Below are 17,945 nucleotides of genomic sequence, written 5' to 3' on the forward strand. Positions count from 1 at the left end.
TTTCCCAAATCCTGCCTTCTCTCTCCCATTCTAGATAAGTAAAAACAGGCACACACACACACACAAACTCACTCTCTCCGTCTGTCTGAGAAGTCAATAGTCAACAGGGACAGATGGGGAAAAGAGGAGGAGATACGCTTGGGGGAGGGGTACAAAGGAAGGAGAGAGGGAAGAAAAAGACCAAAACACAAATTGGGCAGGGGAGAGGGGGGAGAAGGGTGACAGAGAGGACAGCAGGCTGAAGTGGGAGGTGGGGGAAGGAGGACCAAATGAAGCAGAAGCAGAGAAAGAGGTGGAATGCAGCAGACAGCTGTTAAAGGGGTGGGGGGGACTGTCAGCTGACACCAGTTTCTGCAAACTAGAACACCCTGTTCCTCTTTGGGAGTTATCAAAACAAGTACCTTTTCTCAGAGAGATCCCCTTCCCCTCTAAAAAAATTACCTGGGGTAATAAGACATACAAAAAGAATTTGTTCCTAGTCTCACTTTTTTTCCCCCTTCTAGAGAGGAATTTAAGAGATCTTGAACAGACCTTAGGAACATGAATAATGATAATGTCGTGTACCTGGAACTTTAAAGGTTTGCAAAGCACTTTATGTACATCATCTCTTCTGATTGGAGGGAGGCGCTATTATCCCCATTTTACAGATGAGGAAACTGAGCTGAAAGAATTATGTGACTTTCCCAAACGCACACAGCTAGTATATATGTATGTGTCTATATATATAGGGGACAGCATTTGAATTCTGTCCTTCCTAACTTCAAATTCACCGCTCTATTCAGTCTGCCACCTAGCTACCACTAGTTCCCAGCCTTTTCAAGGACCCCTTTTTTAATGTCAAAATATTTATATTACCCTGCCCCATGATAGCAATCATACTTGGTATCTTTTGACGAAGAAAATCATCCTCTACTCCTCCAATGGCTCCCTATTTTCTCCAGGCCAAATATAAAATCCCATTTAGTATTTAGAGCTCTTGGTAATAATCTAGCCTCCCCCACCTTTCCAGGTTTCTTATACCTTAATCACCAACATGTACTCTTCAATCCAATGATACTAGCTTCCTGGCTGTTCCTCAAACATGTCTCAACTCTATGCATTTTTCTCTGACTGTCCTCTATACCCAGAATTCTCTCTCTCCTCATCTCTGCCCACTGATTTCCCTAGCTTCTTTTAAGTCCCAACTAAAATTCTACCTTCAACAGGAAGGCTTTCTCAACTCCTCTTAATTCTAGTGCCTTCTTTCTTTTAATAATTTCCTCTTTAGCCTCTATATAGCTTGTTTGTACATGTTTGCTTGTTTGTTTCCCCCATTAGATTGTAAACTCCTTGAGGGCAGGGACTGTCTTTTGCTTGTTTTAGTATAGCATAGTGCTTGGTCCAAGTAGGAACTTAACAAATGTTTTATCGACTGCCTAACATGCCACAATACAGACCCTTTACAAATAATTCTTGAGGTCCCCTAAATATCCAAAGACCACAAAGTTGGGAGCCATTAGTAATTGAGTTCATCCCTCAACAAATAAGGAAACAGAAGCCCAGAGACAGTAGGGTAAGTAGACAGAGAGCTACATTTGGCATCAGAGGTGCTTGGATTTAAAGCCAGGCCCTGACACATTAGTACCTCAATTTAACTTGCATTTGGTAAGGCTGTTGGGATACAGGTTAGATGATGCCCTATATACAGAAGCCTTCTTCATGTCTGCTCTCAAACTGTAGGGGTTGCTCCCTGGGCCACAGTGGGGAGAGTGGGGTGGGGAGGGGTGTGTCAGCGGAAACCTCAGTGATAGGTTGGAGTGGCTCTCCCTGGAAGGTACTTCAACTGCTGGGAGGAGTTGGGCACGTGTTTCTAATTCTGGACCAGCCTCCTTGGCACACCCCTGCCTGATGTCAGTGAGTATCTAGAGACTAAGGAGGTAACCAATAGCTGGGGCCAAAAGACACTGATAAGCCAAAGAAAATACCAAGACTTGTTTGACTTTGAAAATCTGGTCCAATGTTCAGATAAGATTCTTTTCTCTCTAGATTTGCCCACTCAAGGAGAACGGGCACACCTACAGAGGACCTGGAAAAAGTAGGACAGAAGATGTCTGTCCCTGAAGCTTTCATTCCATTCTTAAACTTTTATGTAATTAATTTTAACTGAGTATCTTCTCTCCCTCCCAGCCCCTCTACTTTAGAAATAAAAACAAAAAAACATTCTCCTAACAAATATACATAGTTAAGCCAAACAATTTCCTGCATTGGTCATGCCCCCAAATGTTTGTCTTTCTCTGCATCTTGAGTCTTGGTCAGGAGATGGGTAGCATTCTGCATTACGGGTTCTCTGGAATCACACTCAGTCACTGTACTGATCATATTTCTTAAATCAAAGTTATGTTTTTATAGTGTTGTTATTGTATAAATTGTTCCCTTGGACCTGCTCATATAACTTGACCAATTCATAGAAGTCTTTCCAGGTTTCTCTGAATCCATCCTGCTTGCCATCTCTCATGGCATAATGGCATTCACCATTCAATTAGTTTCCGACCTCATTTCCTGAAGTCTAGAACTGAGTCACCATTCCCATTCATAAAGGTTAGAAAAGTCATATAAAGGATTTCCCAGATACCCTTGGAAACTTAATGCAAAGCGTTCACCCTTTTAACGTCACATGCCCACGGCAGGGCAGGTAGGCTTGATTTTCAGGGAAATTCTACTTGCTACATACTGCAATTTTCCTTCTAAACTTTCCACACAAAGCCAAAAACTGCTCACATTTATAACTTGTATTTTAAGGTCTATAGTGTTTTCCTCACAACAACCTCATAAGAGAAAATTACTTAACTTTCCCTAAAATCAAACCAAAAGGAAAAGCCGGGTGCTTGGCTATCTGAATGTCCACTCATGTTCACTGTATGTAACCTGTGGCCTTTCTTAGTTCATAAGTCACTGTCTCTTTTCAAGCAAGTCTTCAATCCCGACTCTTTTTTTGTCTTCCTCTTTCGTCTTATCCTGTCTTCTCAGGGCCAGCTGCCAGTCCAGAAGTTTCTGCTGAATCACCAGCCTGTGCTTGGATCAGCCAAGAAGAAGCCCAAATACAGTGCTCAGCATTTCACAAGAGCTAAGTACTTCCCTTTTTTTCTCTACTAGCCAGGAGTTGCCCCTACCATGGAAAGGAGGAAAAAAAAAAAAAAAAAGAAAAAAAAAGCCAAAGGTAGTCAGAACTCAGTGGAGACTCCCTTGATAGCTAATTGTTTTCTCAGGGTGGGTGGGCCTAGATAAAAGTAAACTCATTCCTTAATCCCTGTAGACCAATCTGTTAATAGCCAGGTTGGATGCATGGGACAGACCAAGATAGAAAAAAGAGGTTATACTTTGGTCTAGAGAAGGTGTCTTAATCTGGGGTCCACAAACATTACTGACTTTTTTTTGACAACTACTTCACAATAATCAGTTTTCTTTGTAATCCTATGTATTTTATTCTGTACATTTAAAAATTCTGAGGAGACAGCCAAGGGGACCCCATGATACCCCAAAAGTTAACTTCTGGTCTAGAGTGATTTTTGAAGGACTGGTCTGAATCTTAGATCACTAGTCATAGCTGTCATGTAGAATCAGAGAATCTGAGTTCAAAGGTTCCTCTTAGAGGTCCTAGACAAATCTATACCTGAGCCCAGAAATCCCTCTGTGACACCCTGGACAAATGGTCATCCAATCTTCATTCCAATGGTGGGGAACAGATCATCTTCTTAAACAGCACACTCCATATTTGGAGCTCCTTAACTCAAGAATTAATTATTCTCTCTAGCCCTATCGTGACTTTTCTCCTGCTAACTCAGGAAGTAATTCTTTCCTAGCTAAAATCTGCCTTTCTGAAACTTTTGCCCTGTTATTGTGGAGTCATGTCTGATTCTGTGACCCCATTTGGGGTTTTCTTGGCAAAGATACTACAGTGGTTTGCCATTTCCTTTTCCAGCTCATTTTACACATGAGGAAACTAAGGCAAACAGGGGTAAGTGATTTGCCCTAAGTCACACAGCTAGTAAGTGAGGTCAGATTTGAATTCCAAACGATGAATCTCCCTGACATCAGGCCCTGTGGTTTTACGCTTCGCCTTGCTGCCCTTTTGCCCCTAACTCCTCGACTTTACCCTCTGGGGGTCAAGCCAAACAAGCGTAATTCTTCTAATGGGGAGAAAATTTGTAACTCAAAATCTTGTGGAAATGAATGTTGTAAACTAAAAAATAAAAGAGAGCAAAAAAAGTGTAATTCTTCTTTCCCTGACACCTCTTGGTACTTGAAGGCAGCTATCTTATCTCAAGTTGCTCTCCCCAATCCCTTCCAGTTCCTCTCCTCAGGTATAAATATCCCTTTCCTTGGTTCTTGATTCTTAGAGGATATTGAATATTAGCAGTGGAAAGGATCCTCAAGCTGTTTGGAAAGCCTGATGACTTCATTACAGTTCAGGAAGGCACTAAGAAGCCCCAGTATCCCTTGTCCCAATTGGTGAGTTCCTCCTGAGGCCTCCACTTCATGGACAGGCCTAAGATGGCTAACCATTATTCTCCTCTTAGGTCTGCTTCTTGTCTTTTGGAAATTGTTGTCATGACTCTGCATAGGTATGTCTCTCTTAGCCCCTTTTCAGGTTCCTTTTGGGCCTTTTGTTTCCCCACTGGAATGTAAGCACCTTGAAGGAAGGTACTGTCTTAATATACACATCCTCTATGCTTAGCACAGTGTTTGGCACACAGTTAATGCTTTAACAAATATTTGTTACCTGCCTGCCAGTCTGGAGGATTCCTGAGAGACGGCTCAGTTACAAGAGAGACCTCAAGATTCAAATATTGCATCCAAAACTTTTTTGTGTTGGCACCTTCTCTCTACCCAGGGGTTCCCAAGCCCCATTCTGGAAACTGTCCCCTGCAACTCATGCCTCTGTAACCGTTTTTAGTAAAGTCATACTGAGGTCTATTGGTTAAAGGATGTTTCCTGGTTCCATCAGGAGACAATATAGTCTTTAGGTGCCAATAGAAAAGAAAAGGGAACCCAGATGTCCAGGAAGGAGGCAAACAAGAAAGAAGATAGACACAAGGAAATACCTTTTTTTCAGGTGGTTGGGGAACTTAATGATGAAAGACTAACTGCTCCGGAAGCAAGATCTGGCAACCAAAAGAAATGCTGCTGATGTATCCAGGGCCTTTAATTGGGACTAGAAGTACTATGCACCCAAGAAAGAAATACAGATTTCTTATAGAATCAGGTTATAGTTCAGTTGATAGTCAGAGAACTCTATCAAGGAATCTATAGGTTATTCCCTAATTTAGACAAAGCTGGACATTGTATCTATATTCTTTGTACCTGTAAATGCCTACCTGTACAGTATAACAGACTGAGAAAAACCACTGGACTTCAAGCAAGGAGTTAATCCTGGCTCTGACACTTATTAGTTATGTGATCTTGAGTAAAACAATCCTTCCTGAGCCTCAGTTTTCTTATCTATAAAGTGAGAAGTCATAGTCTCTCCATTTTCCATAACTGGAAAATGAGGGGGTTGAACCAGAGGATACTTAAGGTCTAGTGACCTCCTTCAGTCATTACAAAGACTGAATAAAGTAATCAAAATCACTGAGAATTTTTTTTTTCTTTTTGGAGGGAGGAAGGTAGCGCAATTGGGATTAAGTGACCTGCCTAAGATCACACAACTGGTTTTGTGTTAAGTTTCTGAGGCCAAATTTGAACTCAGGTCCTCTGGACTCCAGGGCCAGCACTCTATTCACTGTGCCACCTAGCCACTCCAACATTGAGAATTTTTAAAGCCCTATACAGATGCAGGGCATTAGGATGATTATGGTTATAGAGTCTTGAAGTAAACAACAACCCAATTCTGTTGACCTTTGAGTCTAGGTTGATATCAAACTGACATCATAAAGAGAGATTAGTATCACTATCCATGGAGTACTCATGGCACAGGTAAAGGGGTGATGGGGAAAAGAAAGAGGGACTCAGGAGTTCCAAGGAGAAAGGAACTAAAGCAAGAATAGCAGAAGGGAAAAAGGTTTCATACACTTGGGTGTTAAATAATTAATATGTAAGTGATATGCAAAATAGAATCCTCATTATTACCTATTAAATCTTTCCAACAACTGCTCAAGGACTAATCTGTTGTGTAACTGCAATGCAGCTCAGGGTCAGAAATTATACATGAGAAATAAAATCCTGTTCCCTTACCACCAGATCAGAGAAAGTGACATGGTGGAGATTTAAATCCAAGCAAAGCTAGCTTGCCCTTCTGGAATCTTAGGAGAAAAGATGGAAACCTAAACAGAAACATTTGTTTCCCTTGGGCCTTTCATTAGTTAAGCATAGGAGAAACCTGTTCAGAGGGAAGTAGGAAGAGGTGGGAAGAGAGAGAAAAAACAAGCCAGAGGGAGTTGTGGACAACCAGTGACCCTGGAAGCAAGGAAGGAGCCCAGGAGTTGCATTAACTAACTTTGCAGGGTCAGCATGTTCCCGAATACAGAAGTAGACAAACAGATCAAGGAAAGGGGTGGGGGTGGGGTGCCCCCTGAGAGCAGGAAAACAGGGAGAGGAGGGATTGCCCAGGATGATAACCTGCTCCTCTCTTTGTAGCCACCACTTCAGGTTGGTTATAACCACAAGTGTTTTTATTTTTACTTAATATTTTATTCCCCCCACCCCAAGAGTTGATAAAAAGAACACATACATACACACACAGACCTGGCTCCCCCTTTGTCTTGCCTTCCTCCACCAGATACATATACTCTGGATGGGAAAGAGCTTTTTCATTTAATTATAATGTACAATCCTCCTCTTTTCTGAAACTCTGTAGGTTGGGGAGATTTTGCTGACTCAGCAGTGAATAATCAGCTTTGACCTGAATAATGAAACAACTCCAAGCAGCAGCTGTATTGCACAAATCCAAGTCTGCAGTCTCCACTCCTCCCCGCCCCCCACCAAGGCACAGCAAAAGCAAACCGGTTGCAGCAGGTTCTTTCCTCTTCCTCCTTTCCTCCCTCCCCACCCCAGTTGGCACTTCTTATCTCAGATCTCTTCCAAAGTAGCCCCATAACGGTTACTCCATCTCAAATACCTCCCACATTCAGGCACAGTCTTTAAGACTCTGAATTTCCTAAGCACACATCCCTTCCCTACCACACACTGATCTACTGAACTGGATGTTCCCCATTACACAGAAGTTTTTTCCTCCCTAACTTCTAGATTCCTCCATATTGCCCACTTAAAAAAAAAATCTCTTTCCTGTGGTTGGAAATAGGGAGAAGAAAGAGGGCTGGAAGTGAAATGGTTTTGAGACCTTCCATTTCTACCTCTAAGGGAAGAAAATTTATTAAAACTATATGTCAACTCTACTACTCACCTACCCTCCTTTTAGGGACCTTTGGGGATCAGTTTCCTTATCTGTAAAAATCAAAGGTTGAACTTGAAGATCATAGAGTTAAGGGTTAGAAATGAACTGGGAAGTCATCAATCTCATCCAACTTCCTTTTATGCCTGAGGAAACTGAGACCCAAAAGAGAAAAATGACTTGCCCTAGATCACACTTTTGTACAGGAAGGATTTGAACCTAGATCCTCCAGCTCTGTGTGTGGTAAACATTCTCAGGTACCATGTTGTATCGCTTTTGCATCTGCCATCCTGTATGCCAAGAATACAAGAGTATAAATTTAGGTTTCCAAAGTAAATCATTCACCTAAGTGGTATAATGGATAGAGCCAGGAAGACCCAAGTTAAAATCCAGCCTCAATAATTCCTAGCTATGTGACCCTCAGCAAGCCATGTATCTGTTCACCTCAGGTTCCTTAACTGTAAAATGGGGACAATAATAGTTCCTACCACATGGAGTTCTTGTGAGGATCAAATGTGATAATATTTGTAAAGTGTTTAGCACAGTGCCTGGTACATAGCAGGCATTCTATAAGTGCTATTCCCCTTCCCATTTCTACCACTCTGTCTCCCACAACTCTGGGGGAAATAATGGCAAATGCTGTCGAACTCAGCTCAGAATAACAAGTAGGTCACCACTGACACAGGTTGCCCCTTTAAACAAAGTTGCATTTTCAAGATAATTCCCCTGGCAACCTAGTCCCAATCTATGTTAGATACATAGTTACATTAGATATATTAACTATAGATCAAGAAATGTGAGGAACCCCATAGGAGAAGATCTAGGGGAAAGTGATTTAAAAACAGGCTCCTTGAAGTCAGGTCAAAGGAATTTGGCGATACTTGGCCTAAAGAACAGGATATAGAGGAGTGGAATAAGGAGCTTGACATAAGTGTCTGGAACATAGTAAGAGCTTAGTAAATGTTCACTGATAGATCGAGTAGGGGAAAGGACACTTAATAGTGGTTTAAACTTATATAAAGGGATATTATACAGGCAGTTGCAATCAGAGCTTTCATAGGTTTAGCTCTGGAAGGAATCCTTAAAAGATCATCCCATTACAGGGTCACAGAACGAACCTTAGACGTCATTTAGTCCAACCCCCTGAAACTCAGGATTGGACATTAAGTGATTTGCCAAAGGTCAGGTAAACCAGAATCTGAGGTGGGATCCAGACTCAGCTATTTTTTGCTTTTTTTAGAGAAACATGGGAAAAGATTAAATTTAAATTAGAGCAAGAAGGATTTGGGTGAAGAGCTAGAACTTTTTTTTTTTTTTTTACCACTAGGTTGATAAAAGAAATGTGAACTAATTAGCAAAGAAGATTTTGGAATTATTCTTTCTGGAGGTTAATGAGGTTGATAATTGGCCATCTGAGATAATTTAGATACAATTGTGCCTAGAAATCCTGGGGGATAGACCAGGTGACCTTTGGTGATCCTTCCTAGCCGGCCTATGGGTCTTGTGATCAATTCCACAAGCCAGGTTTTTAAATTCTTTTCTTGGCTCTATCCCTAACACTTGTCAGATGCTGGAATAGGTTGCTGACAGAGATTGTGAAATCTACCTCTCTGAATCTATTAAAAACCAGGAGAGATTCTTATCCATCTAAAAAAGCTCAGGGCAATTTGGCTTCATTGTGGAAGGACAGTGGGGCACATTTTCCAAAGAGGCCCAGTAGCCTGAGTTTAATGTGAACTTCACATACTTTGGAGAATGTAGGGCAAAGTAGCAATGAGAGCTAGGAACTCTACCTGTTGACCTGTCATCAGGAAAATTTTCTTGCCTTGTCATGAAGAAGCTATCTAATCATAAGAGTATAAACTTGATGACCATTAAAGGTTCTTTCCAGCACTTGGAATCCATGATATTATCTAGTTCTAGCCTAAGACACTTTTGGCAACATCAGCAGGAAAAGAGGAAATTGTGTGTCTGTGTGCTCACCCATGAGAGACAGAAATAGCAGTGGCCAGCATTTTGGTTGTTTTTCAGAGTTCTACCAAAAGTAAGTTTGTCCAGCAGCAAAAGGCAGAAAACTATTCCTGCCTTCCCATGAACTCCTCCTTGGAGCTACGGGCCTTACTGACTAGCAGACACAGTGTTCCATAGAGCCAGGTAGCACGCAGGTGCTTAGCTGCTTGATGTTGTCTCAACACTGTAGCCCTGGAGCACAAACAGGTGAGTTGTATTTGAAATCCTCTAGTACTATTGTGTATTTGCTTCCTTACTAACTGAACAACAACTTTCACAACTACAGGAGTCCTTTGCAAGGCAATACCCTGTGTCACCTATGAGACCAATGCCAATGATGACTCACACATTGAAAGATGCAGCAGTGGTCCCTGGTGGAATCCACTGAGGAGAGTCAGGCCTGAACAGTCACTATCTCCTTAACTCTCCCCAGCCTTCACCAACATGTCCCAAAGACCTTCAACCACCACTTTTGAATGGTTAATGATCTATAATCTAACCTATAATCCAGTCAGGGCTGCATTAAGGGATCTAAGTAACATAGCAGCAGCAAATTAAGTCTTTGACTGTGCTGGAGGCATAATATTGGAAAGGGTGGGTGGAGAGAGGATAGTTAGCCCTAGAACTCTGGAACCAGGACCTTTAAAAACAAACAAACCAGTGTGTGTGCGCGCACACACGTACTTCTGGATCTGTGATTTATTCAAGAACTCCCTCCTATAAAGAAGACTGACATCCATCAATTCCTGATTATTCTATGAGACCTTTGCCTTTATACTATAAATCTGTCATGGAGATATGCCCAAATATGGCAATCTAATTCATTATGGGTTGGGATTAAGTCAGAAGGGCTTCAGAAAAAAACATTAACCAACCCCAGCATTTGGTCTAGCATGGGCTAGGTGATATTTAAATCACTTTCAATTAAACTGCTTCAAACTAAATCATTCATTGTACCTTCAGGCTTAAAACAGCTATTGCCTACTCACTCAAACACAATTCAAGACAAAGAGACATCAAATTGGCTCCATAGGAGCCTTTTTGCATGCACACCTGGTTCTGGCTCAGGAGCCAATCAAAAGGGCTGAAAAAGGCAAAGAATACCTTTATATGCTCCTGCTCCAAAGTCCACATGACTGACTGTATCAGGCAGAGTACAGTATGTGAACATGTGTGTTATATGTACAATGTGTATGCTTCATATGTACACAATGTCCCAAAAATATTAATATAGTTAAGTTATTAGAGATCACAGTCTTTAGTTTCCTAGAGCAATTTGTTAAAAGTTTAAAATTGAATTAAGACTTTTGGGACAACCTGAAAACATGAGAGGTAACATGGTGTGGTGGATAGAGGGTTGGTCTTGGATCCAAGAAGTTGGCTGTGTGACACTGGGCAACTCACTTAACTACTTTGGGCTCTAGGTAACTCTAAGTTATAGAGAAAGTGCTTACTTATATTAGTGGTCTGAATTTCTTTATCTGGGGGTTCCCTATACTGATGAAATCAATCATGGGTACAGTTCCTATCCCAAGCTGCTATGTAGGTGTATGTTTCAGCACACACATGTATATACATACATGTGTGTGCACATATAATTCTAGTTGTTTCCTGAAGCTCATATTTATATAATGCTTTACATTTTTTACAGAACAGTTTCTTCACAACAACCTTGTCAATAAGTAATACAAGTATTCTCGTTTTCATTTCACAGATGGAGAAACTGATGATCTATGAAGTCAGGTGACTGTCACAGAGATACATTAGATACTGCCTTTCCTATACCTGTACTTTGTCAACCTAGTTGGAATATAAACTTTAAGGACATAGACCATATCTTATAAATCTTTTGTACAGGTGCTTATGAAGTGTCTGTTCATAGGAGGAGGAATAATGAGAAAGACAGGGAGTAGAATCAGGAATGGAAGGGCTGCAAGGAGGGGAGACTCAGTAGGTACTCACATAAGCAGACTCCAGCCAGGAGTCGTAGACCAGACTCTGGAGGAAAACAGGTGGGGAAGAGTGGTTGCAGCACATAATTGGAGAAGGTGAGAGCAATGACGGCCTGATTTGTGGGGTAGATTACTAGCACAGCAATCCACAGCCTTAGGAACCTGAAAGGAGGAAGAAGACAGGGCATGAATTGATGAGTCCCTTCCTTCAGGGGTAGCAAAGGTACAACTTGCTCTAAAAACAAACAAACAAACAAACAAAAAAAAACAAAAAAAAAGACACCTGGGAAACTTGAGGACAGCCTTTGTGGAAAGGGAGGGTGTTAGAAGGGAGTACCCTTTATCTTCAAGTTTATAAAGGTACTAAACCACAGAGAAGTGAAAAGCTTGTCCTTTCAGGTTGTGATGTGTTTTATTAGCAATTATTGTTAATGTTTCAGCAAGTAATAGCATAGGCATTTATTAGCACAGACTTCAATGTTCCTTATGCCTCCCTCCCCTTCTTTTTCCCCCTATCTATGTTTCCAACACTCTGGCTCCTAGTTTCTTCAGTGATACGGGGGACAGACAGATGGACTGAACAAATTTCTTACAATTCCCCCTCAGATCCAAGCAATAAGGATTAGAATCCGAAGCAATTGAATAAGTGGGATTGAGGAGAATGAGAGCTCTTTATACCCTTTTCTTTAGAAAGAGAGTAAAGGATGGGGTTAAGCTTCTCCTGAAACAACTGTAGATATTGCTTGGTATTTGAGAGAAACCTAGGAACATATCATTGAGGTTTCCTCTCAGAGCAGTGAGCCTTGTTAATGTGGGAAGGGCAGGACTTGTGTTTCTTCCAGTGATGGGAAGATGACCAGTCTCATTAGTCAAGACAAACGAACAAGAACAATAAAGTTTTATGTGTCCAGGGCTCTCACAGGTTGACTCCACAATGAGAGCTGTGTGGTTTCCTTTGCTCTGCCGGTGGTTTTTCATTTTGAGGCACTCTCCAGTAAGATGGTGACAGGGATAAGAACCCTGTACCTTATTCTGCTAATGCTATTAAACTACAACTTTGAGAAATTCCCAATATGGAACCACACCAACATTGGAGTCTAAGAGGCAATTGGTAAATAGCCCTCTTTATCTCTCCTCAGTGTTCTAGTTGTCCCAAGAAAGGACATAATGGAAATGACTTTAGCTACTAGACAAATTGGCCAATTCTTCCACATTAAAGTTAGCCTATTTCTGGTATGGGGTTATTTGGTTTGAATTATCATTTGTCCCAAACACACAGATATTTGGACATCTATCCACCTCATTTCACCAATACAAACTTTTTATGTATAATACAGTGATACAGTTCTTTTGCTTGGGTTTTTTTTTTTTTTGCTTTTCTACTCACTGCACCACCTAGCCGCCCCTGTTTGTGTTTTTTTTTAAGTATTTATTTTCCCCCTAATTACATGTAAAATTGTTTTTTTTATACTTTGGAGTTCCAAATTTTCTCCCTCCCTTCCTCCTCTACCCTCTCCCTGAGAGGGTAAGCAATCTGATGAAGGTTATACATGCACCGACACCACTTCTTAAAGGAGAGGCATCTTATTATAATAAACAAAAAGGTAGACCAACTCCAAATGTATAGTTCCATGTCTGACTCAGAGGAGGGACTTCTGCTCCCTTTTTCTGAGAAATATTACTTAAAGCCTTGGGACACATTGGAGGCTAATGAAGCCTGGTGATAAGTCAGTGAGGATCCTCAATCACCCACCCAAGAAAGAGAATAAAGAATCCAAGGGTAAAGCCAAGCATGAGCAGCTTTCCAGAAGACTGCTGCTGTGAACAGCTTCAAGGTTCTGATTATATAGTGTAGTGAACTCTTATTCAGCAGTAAATTAAAGCAAAACATTGACAGAAATTGAAGTACAGAGTTCACAATGTTATGATGTAACAACTTATCACTAAAGTGGCCACATAGTTTTCACCAAAATGTCCACATAGTTTTAAACAAAAGATATCATTCACTAAGTAAGTCCTTGTCTCAATCATCGCTTAAGGAGTAAGTCTCCTTAAGGGTCACAAAGTATTAAAGGTCAAAGTTCTCCACCCCTAGGTCACAGTAAATCATGATCTTCTCAGTCAGCATCAGGTATCCAAGAAGAGGTCTTTTCATCTTGACTGAGAGGGCTGGCTCTCAGATTCTATGGTTCCTCTTCCATGGTCCCAGCTCCTGCCCAAATCTATCCAACTGTCACCTGGATTCAAAGGCAGGCAGGCAGCTCTTAGCTCCTTGACCAATTCCTGTTCCAATACTGAAGCTCACAGTGTCCAGTCCACCTCAAGTCCTTCACAATTCCTGTTTCTCAGAAGAAAAAGCTTAACAGAGACACGCAAGTTTTCTCCTTCTCAACTCTGCCACCCCAAGAGTTCTCTTCTCAGTTCTAAGGTCTCAGTTCTGCTTTCTTCTCATTCTCAGTTTTTCTCTCTCCAGCCTGGGCTTCTCTTTATAAATGGTCATTACCTCTTCCCCTTCCTGCACAAGTTGTAGGGTTCACAAGTCTGGTTCTCAACAAAGACTTGATACAAATCATGGGCAAGGCTTAAACTAAACTTGAACTGAAACAAGGTGTCAACTAAATAGCTGAAACAAGGCATTAAAAACTTTGCTTGCCATTACACCAAGTGATGAGATCCTGATTAGACTGCCTAGAATTCCTAGGCTATCCCATTTCCCTCTGCCCAAAGTTACCCAGTGCCCCAGGTAATAATCTTACCCGGCCAGGCCTCCAAAGATGTCCTTGACATAAGAGTAGTCACCTCCAGATTTAGGGATAGTAACGCCAAGTTCAGCATAACACAGTGCACCCACGGCTGTGATGATCCCTGTTACAATCCATACAATCAAAGCAAGGCCCACAGAGCCAGCATTCTCCAGAACACCCTTTGGTGAGACAAAAATTCCTGAGCCAATGATATTTCCTATAAGAGGAGACAGAAACGAGAAAGTCAAGTCAAATCAAGTAAACTAGCATTTTATTTAAGTCCCTGCTATGTGCCAAGGTACTGTGCTAAGTGCTAGAGATGCAAAAAAAAAAAAAAAAGTCTTCCCATCCAGGAGTTTACAATCTAATGGAGGAAACAACCTGCCCACCACTATAAGCAAGGTTAAATAGGAGGCAATTTCAGAGGAAAGCACTTGGGGGAATAGGAGAATATAAAAGACCTCTTGGAGAAGGTAGAATTTTAACTGAAACTTGAAAAGAAGTCAGGTAAGTCAGAAGGCAAAGATGAGGAGGAAGAGAATTTCAGGCACAGGAGGGAACTACCAGGGAAAATGGCTGGAGTGAGGTCTTGTGGAAGAAGCAGCAAAAGAGGTCAGTGTTGAAGATCAAAATCTTAAGACTGGAACCAGGAGGGGCCAGGCTACAGATCAGAAGATAGGATATTTGATCCTGGAGGCAGCAGGGAGCCACTGGAATTTACTGAATGGAAAGAGCAGGGAATAATTAAAAGTCAGTAGTAATATGAATCTGTATAGACATTTTCACCAAATAAATTGTCATTTTCATTCCTAAATCCCATATATGGGATTTTTTTTAACCAATAGGGTATCACAGTTTAATAATAATACTATCCCCAGGCTCCAAAGGCAGATCATACTTGCCTTTCAAAAGCTAGGCATGAGGATGACAACAGTGAAGGAATGACAGAACAGCTTCTTCCCCCACTTTCACAAGGTCATGTGCTCATCTATATGGCCACTATCTATCCCCCACCCCAAAACCCTGATATTCCAAAGGCCAAGGTTTGCCATAGGTATTTCTTATTCCCAAGACCTCTTAGATGCTTAGGAAGCAGCACTGAACAAATACATGAAAAAATGCTCCAAAGAACAAATAACTAGAAAAATGCAAATTTAAAGCAATTGTGAGGTTCTACCTCACACCTGTCTGGTTAGCAGAGTTGAGAAAAAGGAAAATGTCAAATGTTGGATGGGCTTTGGGAAAACAAGTGTATTAATGCATTATTGGAGGAGGTGTAAATTACTCCAGACATTCTGGAAAGCATTTGGAGCTATGCCCCCAAAGTTATTGTGCATGCCCTTTGACTCAGCAATACCATTACTGGTCTATATGCCATAGAGATCAAAGAAAGAGGGCAATAGCCCAGATATACAGAAGTATTTAGAATGGCACCGTCATGGCAAAAAACTGTAAACAAATTACATGAAATTACATGCTCTTTAACTGGGCAATGGCTAAATAAATTATGGTATATTAATGTGATAGAATTATTATTGCACCTTAAGGAATGAAAATATTGTTTCAGAGAAACCTAGGGAAACCTTGGATGTAGAGTGATGTAAGAACTAGGAAAATAATTTGCACAACCACAACAAAAATGGAAAGGAAAATGACTTTGAAAAGTCTTATCTCTGAATGGATCAATCCAGAGTTGGAAATACCAATAATGTAGCATGCTTCTCAGTTCCTGACAGAGATGGGATGAATTAGAGGTACAGGATGAGATATACATTTTTAGATGCAGGGAATGTATTTTTTTTTAATATACTGATTATAAATATATTCAAGCAAGGGCTTCTATAGGAGGGTATTGGTTAAATTTGTGATAATGATGCATTTTTTAAAATCCACAGAAAAGAGCAGCAGGATAGTTTCATTACTGCTTATAATTTAATTGAAATATTCGTGTTTGTTAATATATAAGTTTGTAGTTTTAAAAAAATAAATTTTTAAAAAGTTCCTTAGGTGATCTCCCTGAGAGACAACAGACCTACTCCCACTGGGAAGTATGGCATAAAATCTCATTATCTCACTTGATTCTTAAGATCACAGAATTTGAGAGTCAAGGAACTAGGGGTGAACCAGCCTCTGCTTACAGCCTCTGGGGATACCAATCCCATTCTGTAGTAGTCTTAAGTGTTGGGAGTAACAGTAATCTTGGGAATTTAGACAGGACAAGTATTATAATTCCAATAGTACAGATGAGGAAGCTGAATCACAGAAGAGCAAAACCATTTGTTCCAAATCACATCACTTCTTTTAGGGTCTGAACCAAGAGGAAATGGACTTTGTTCTCTTTGCCAGAGTGATGGTTAAAAAGGTTCATTGAGACATAGTTCCTGGGTAAATTCAATCACTTTATTAACAAGGCTAGCAAGTTATTAATAAAATAAAGGATGCCCATCTGGCTGTCTCTTTTAGAACAAAGACAGAAAAAGTGTAGGTGTCCCTGAAAGGGATGGCAATCGACTGGAAGGGTTAACACAATAGGAGGTGTGGGCTATATTAAAATGTGGAGTTAGTTGCCTTAGGTCACTCCAACCACAGTCAAAAATTCTGTCTTGGTGATAGGGAGAATAAACTTTCCCCCAGGAGTGGTCAGAGCAAACACCAAGAGCAGGAATATACCCATTAAGCCCAAACTTAGAATTCCTTTTATTATCTAATTAGATCTAGGTAAATCTCTAAAACAGATTTCCCACACAGGTTGGTTTCTGGATGAAGTAGAAAAGATGAATAACCTTGGTGCTAACAAAATATTTAGTTATAAATGAGAGCAATATTAATTTCTTACTATGGATTAAATGGCACTGACCTACCAGTATTATTGTGAGGATCAAGTGAGATAATAATTAGAGGCACTCAATGAAGGCTAGTTTTCTTCCATCCAACAGATTCTGCCTCCCTCAAGTAAAGGGTTGGTCTTCTCCAGAGAACTAGAAATAGCCTCAGGATAAGCATTGCTCCTAATCTCTGTACTTCCTGTTCTAAATGAAGTTCTACTAGACCGGACATGGTGGAAGGGGCAGATTTTAGTCTAGAAAGAACTGGACTTACTGGTTGTGTGACCACGGACAAGGTCACTTAGCCTTTCCGAGTTTCAGTTTCCTCAGATGTAAAATATAGTAGAGTAGACCTACTTTCCCAGGGGTTGAGGTGAATGAAGATCAAATGAGATCATCTCTAAGGCATGTTGTTGTAAACCTCAAAATTCTATAAAGGTTGGTTATGCTTATTTTGCCTGTTTGCTTAGCAACACTATTACATATTAAAGAAGGAAAATTCAACTTAACAAGGACACAAGATGGGAGAGGCTTGGCTAGATAAGTCCATTGGGAAAAGACCTAGGGATTTGACTAGAAACTCACTGAGTTGATATTGTGACATAGCAGCCAAAAGAGCCAATTCAATCTTATGCTGAAAGAGCCAGAGGGGCCCAGAAGGAGGGGAACCATCATCATATTCTACCTTGCTCTGGTCAGACCACATACCTGGAGGAGGCCTGAGTTCAAGTATGGGTATTTAGGTGATGATAGTGTGAGATCAGGATTAAAGGAGGGCAAAGGCTATGCTGTACTGTTGAGGTTTGGGGGGGTGGGGTGTGCAGGACCCCAAAATGATGAGGTGCAGGCTCTGGGAGCCCCCTTGAGCTCTCCTTGAATCTTCCCTGGTAAAGCCTTTGTCTGAGGCCATGGGCCTTAAATTGTGGTTCTGCCCAAGTCTTTAGCCCTCCTTTGTCCAGCAATTTCCCACCCTGGATCCTCCTGTTCCACCATAAAGCTGGCCTGGCCCAACTATAGTCTGTCACCTCCAGGTAGCCTCCAGCAACTT

General features: G+C 41.0%; 1 protein-coding gene across 1 annotated transcript in view; it reads right to left on the reverse strand.

The window, feature by feature from the left end:
- SLC7A8 (solute carrier family 7 member 8) overlaps positions 1–17,945 on the reverse strand; it is an 82,493-nt gene that overhangs the window by 32,141 nt on the left and 32,407 nt on the right. Inside the window, exons 2-3 of the mRNA XM_069097837.1 lie at positions 14,085–14,289; positions 11,339–11,490 (exon numbers count right to left, since the gene is read on the reverse strand). Of these exons, the coding sequence (XP_068953938.1) occupies positions 11,339–11,490; positions 14,085–14,289 (357 nt within the window). The remainder of the gene's footprint in view (positions 1–11,338; positions 11,491–14,084; positions 14,290–17,945) is intronic.

The sequence above is a fragment of the Petaurus breviceps genome, unplaced genomic scaffold (genome assembly GCF_028583685.1).
Source record: "Petaurus breviceps papuanus isolate PSGF00001 unplaced genomic scaffold, PetGlider_PUasm1.0 37, whole genome shotgun sequence".
In the NCBI taxonomy this organism is placed as follows: Eukaryota; Metazoa; Chordata; class Mammalia; order Diprotodontia; family Petauridae; genus Petaurus; species Petaurus breviceps.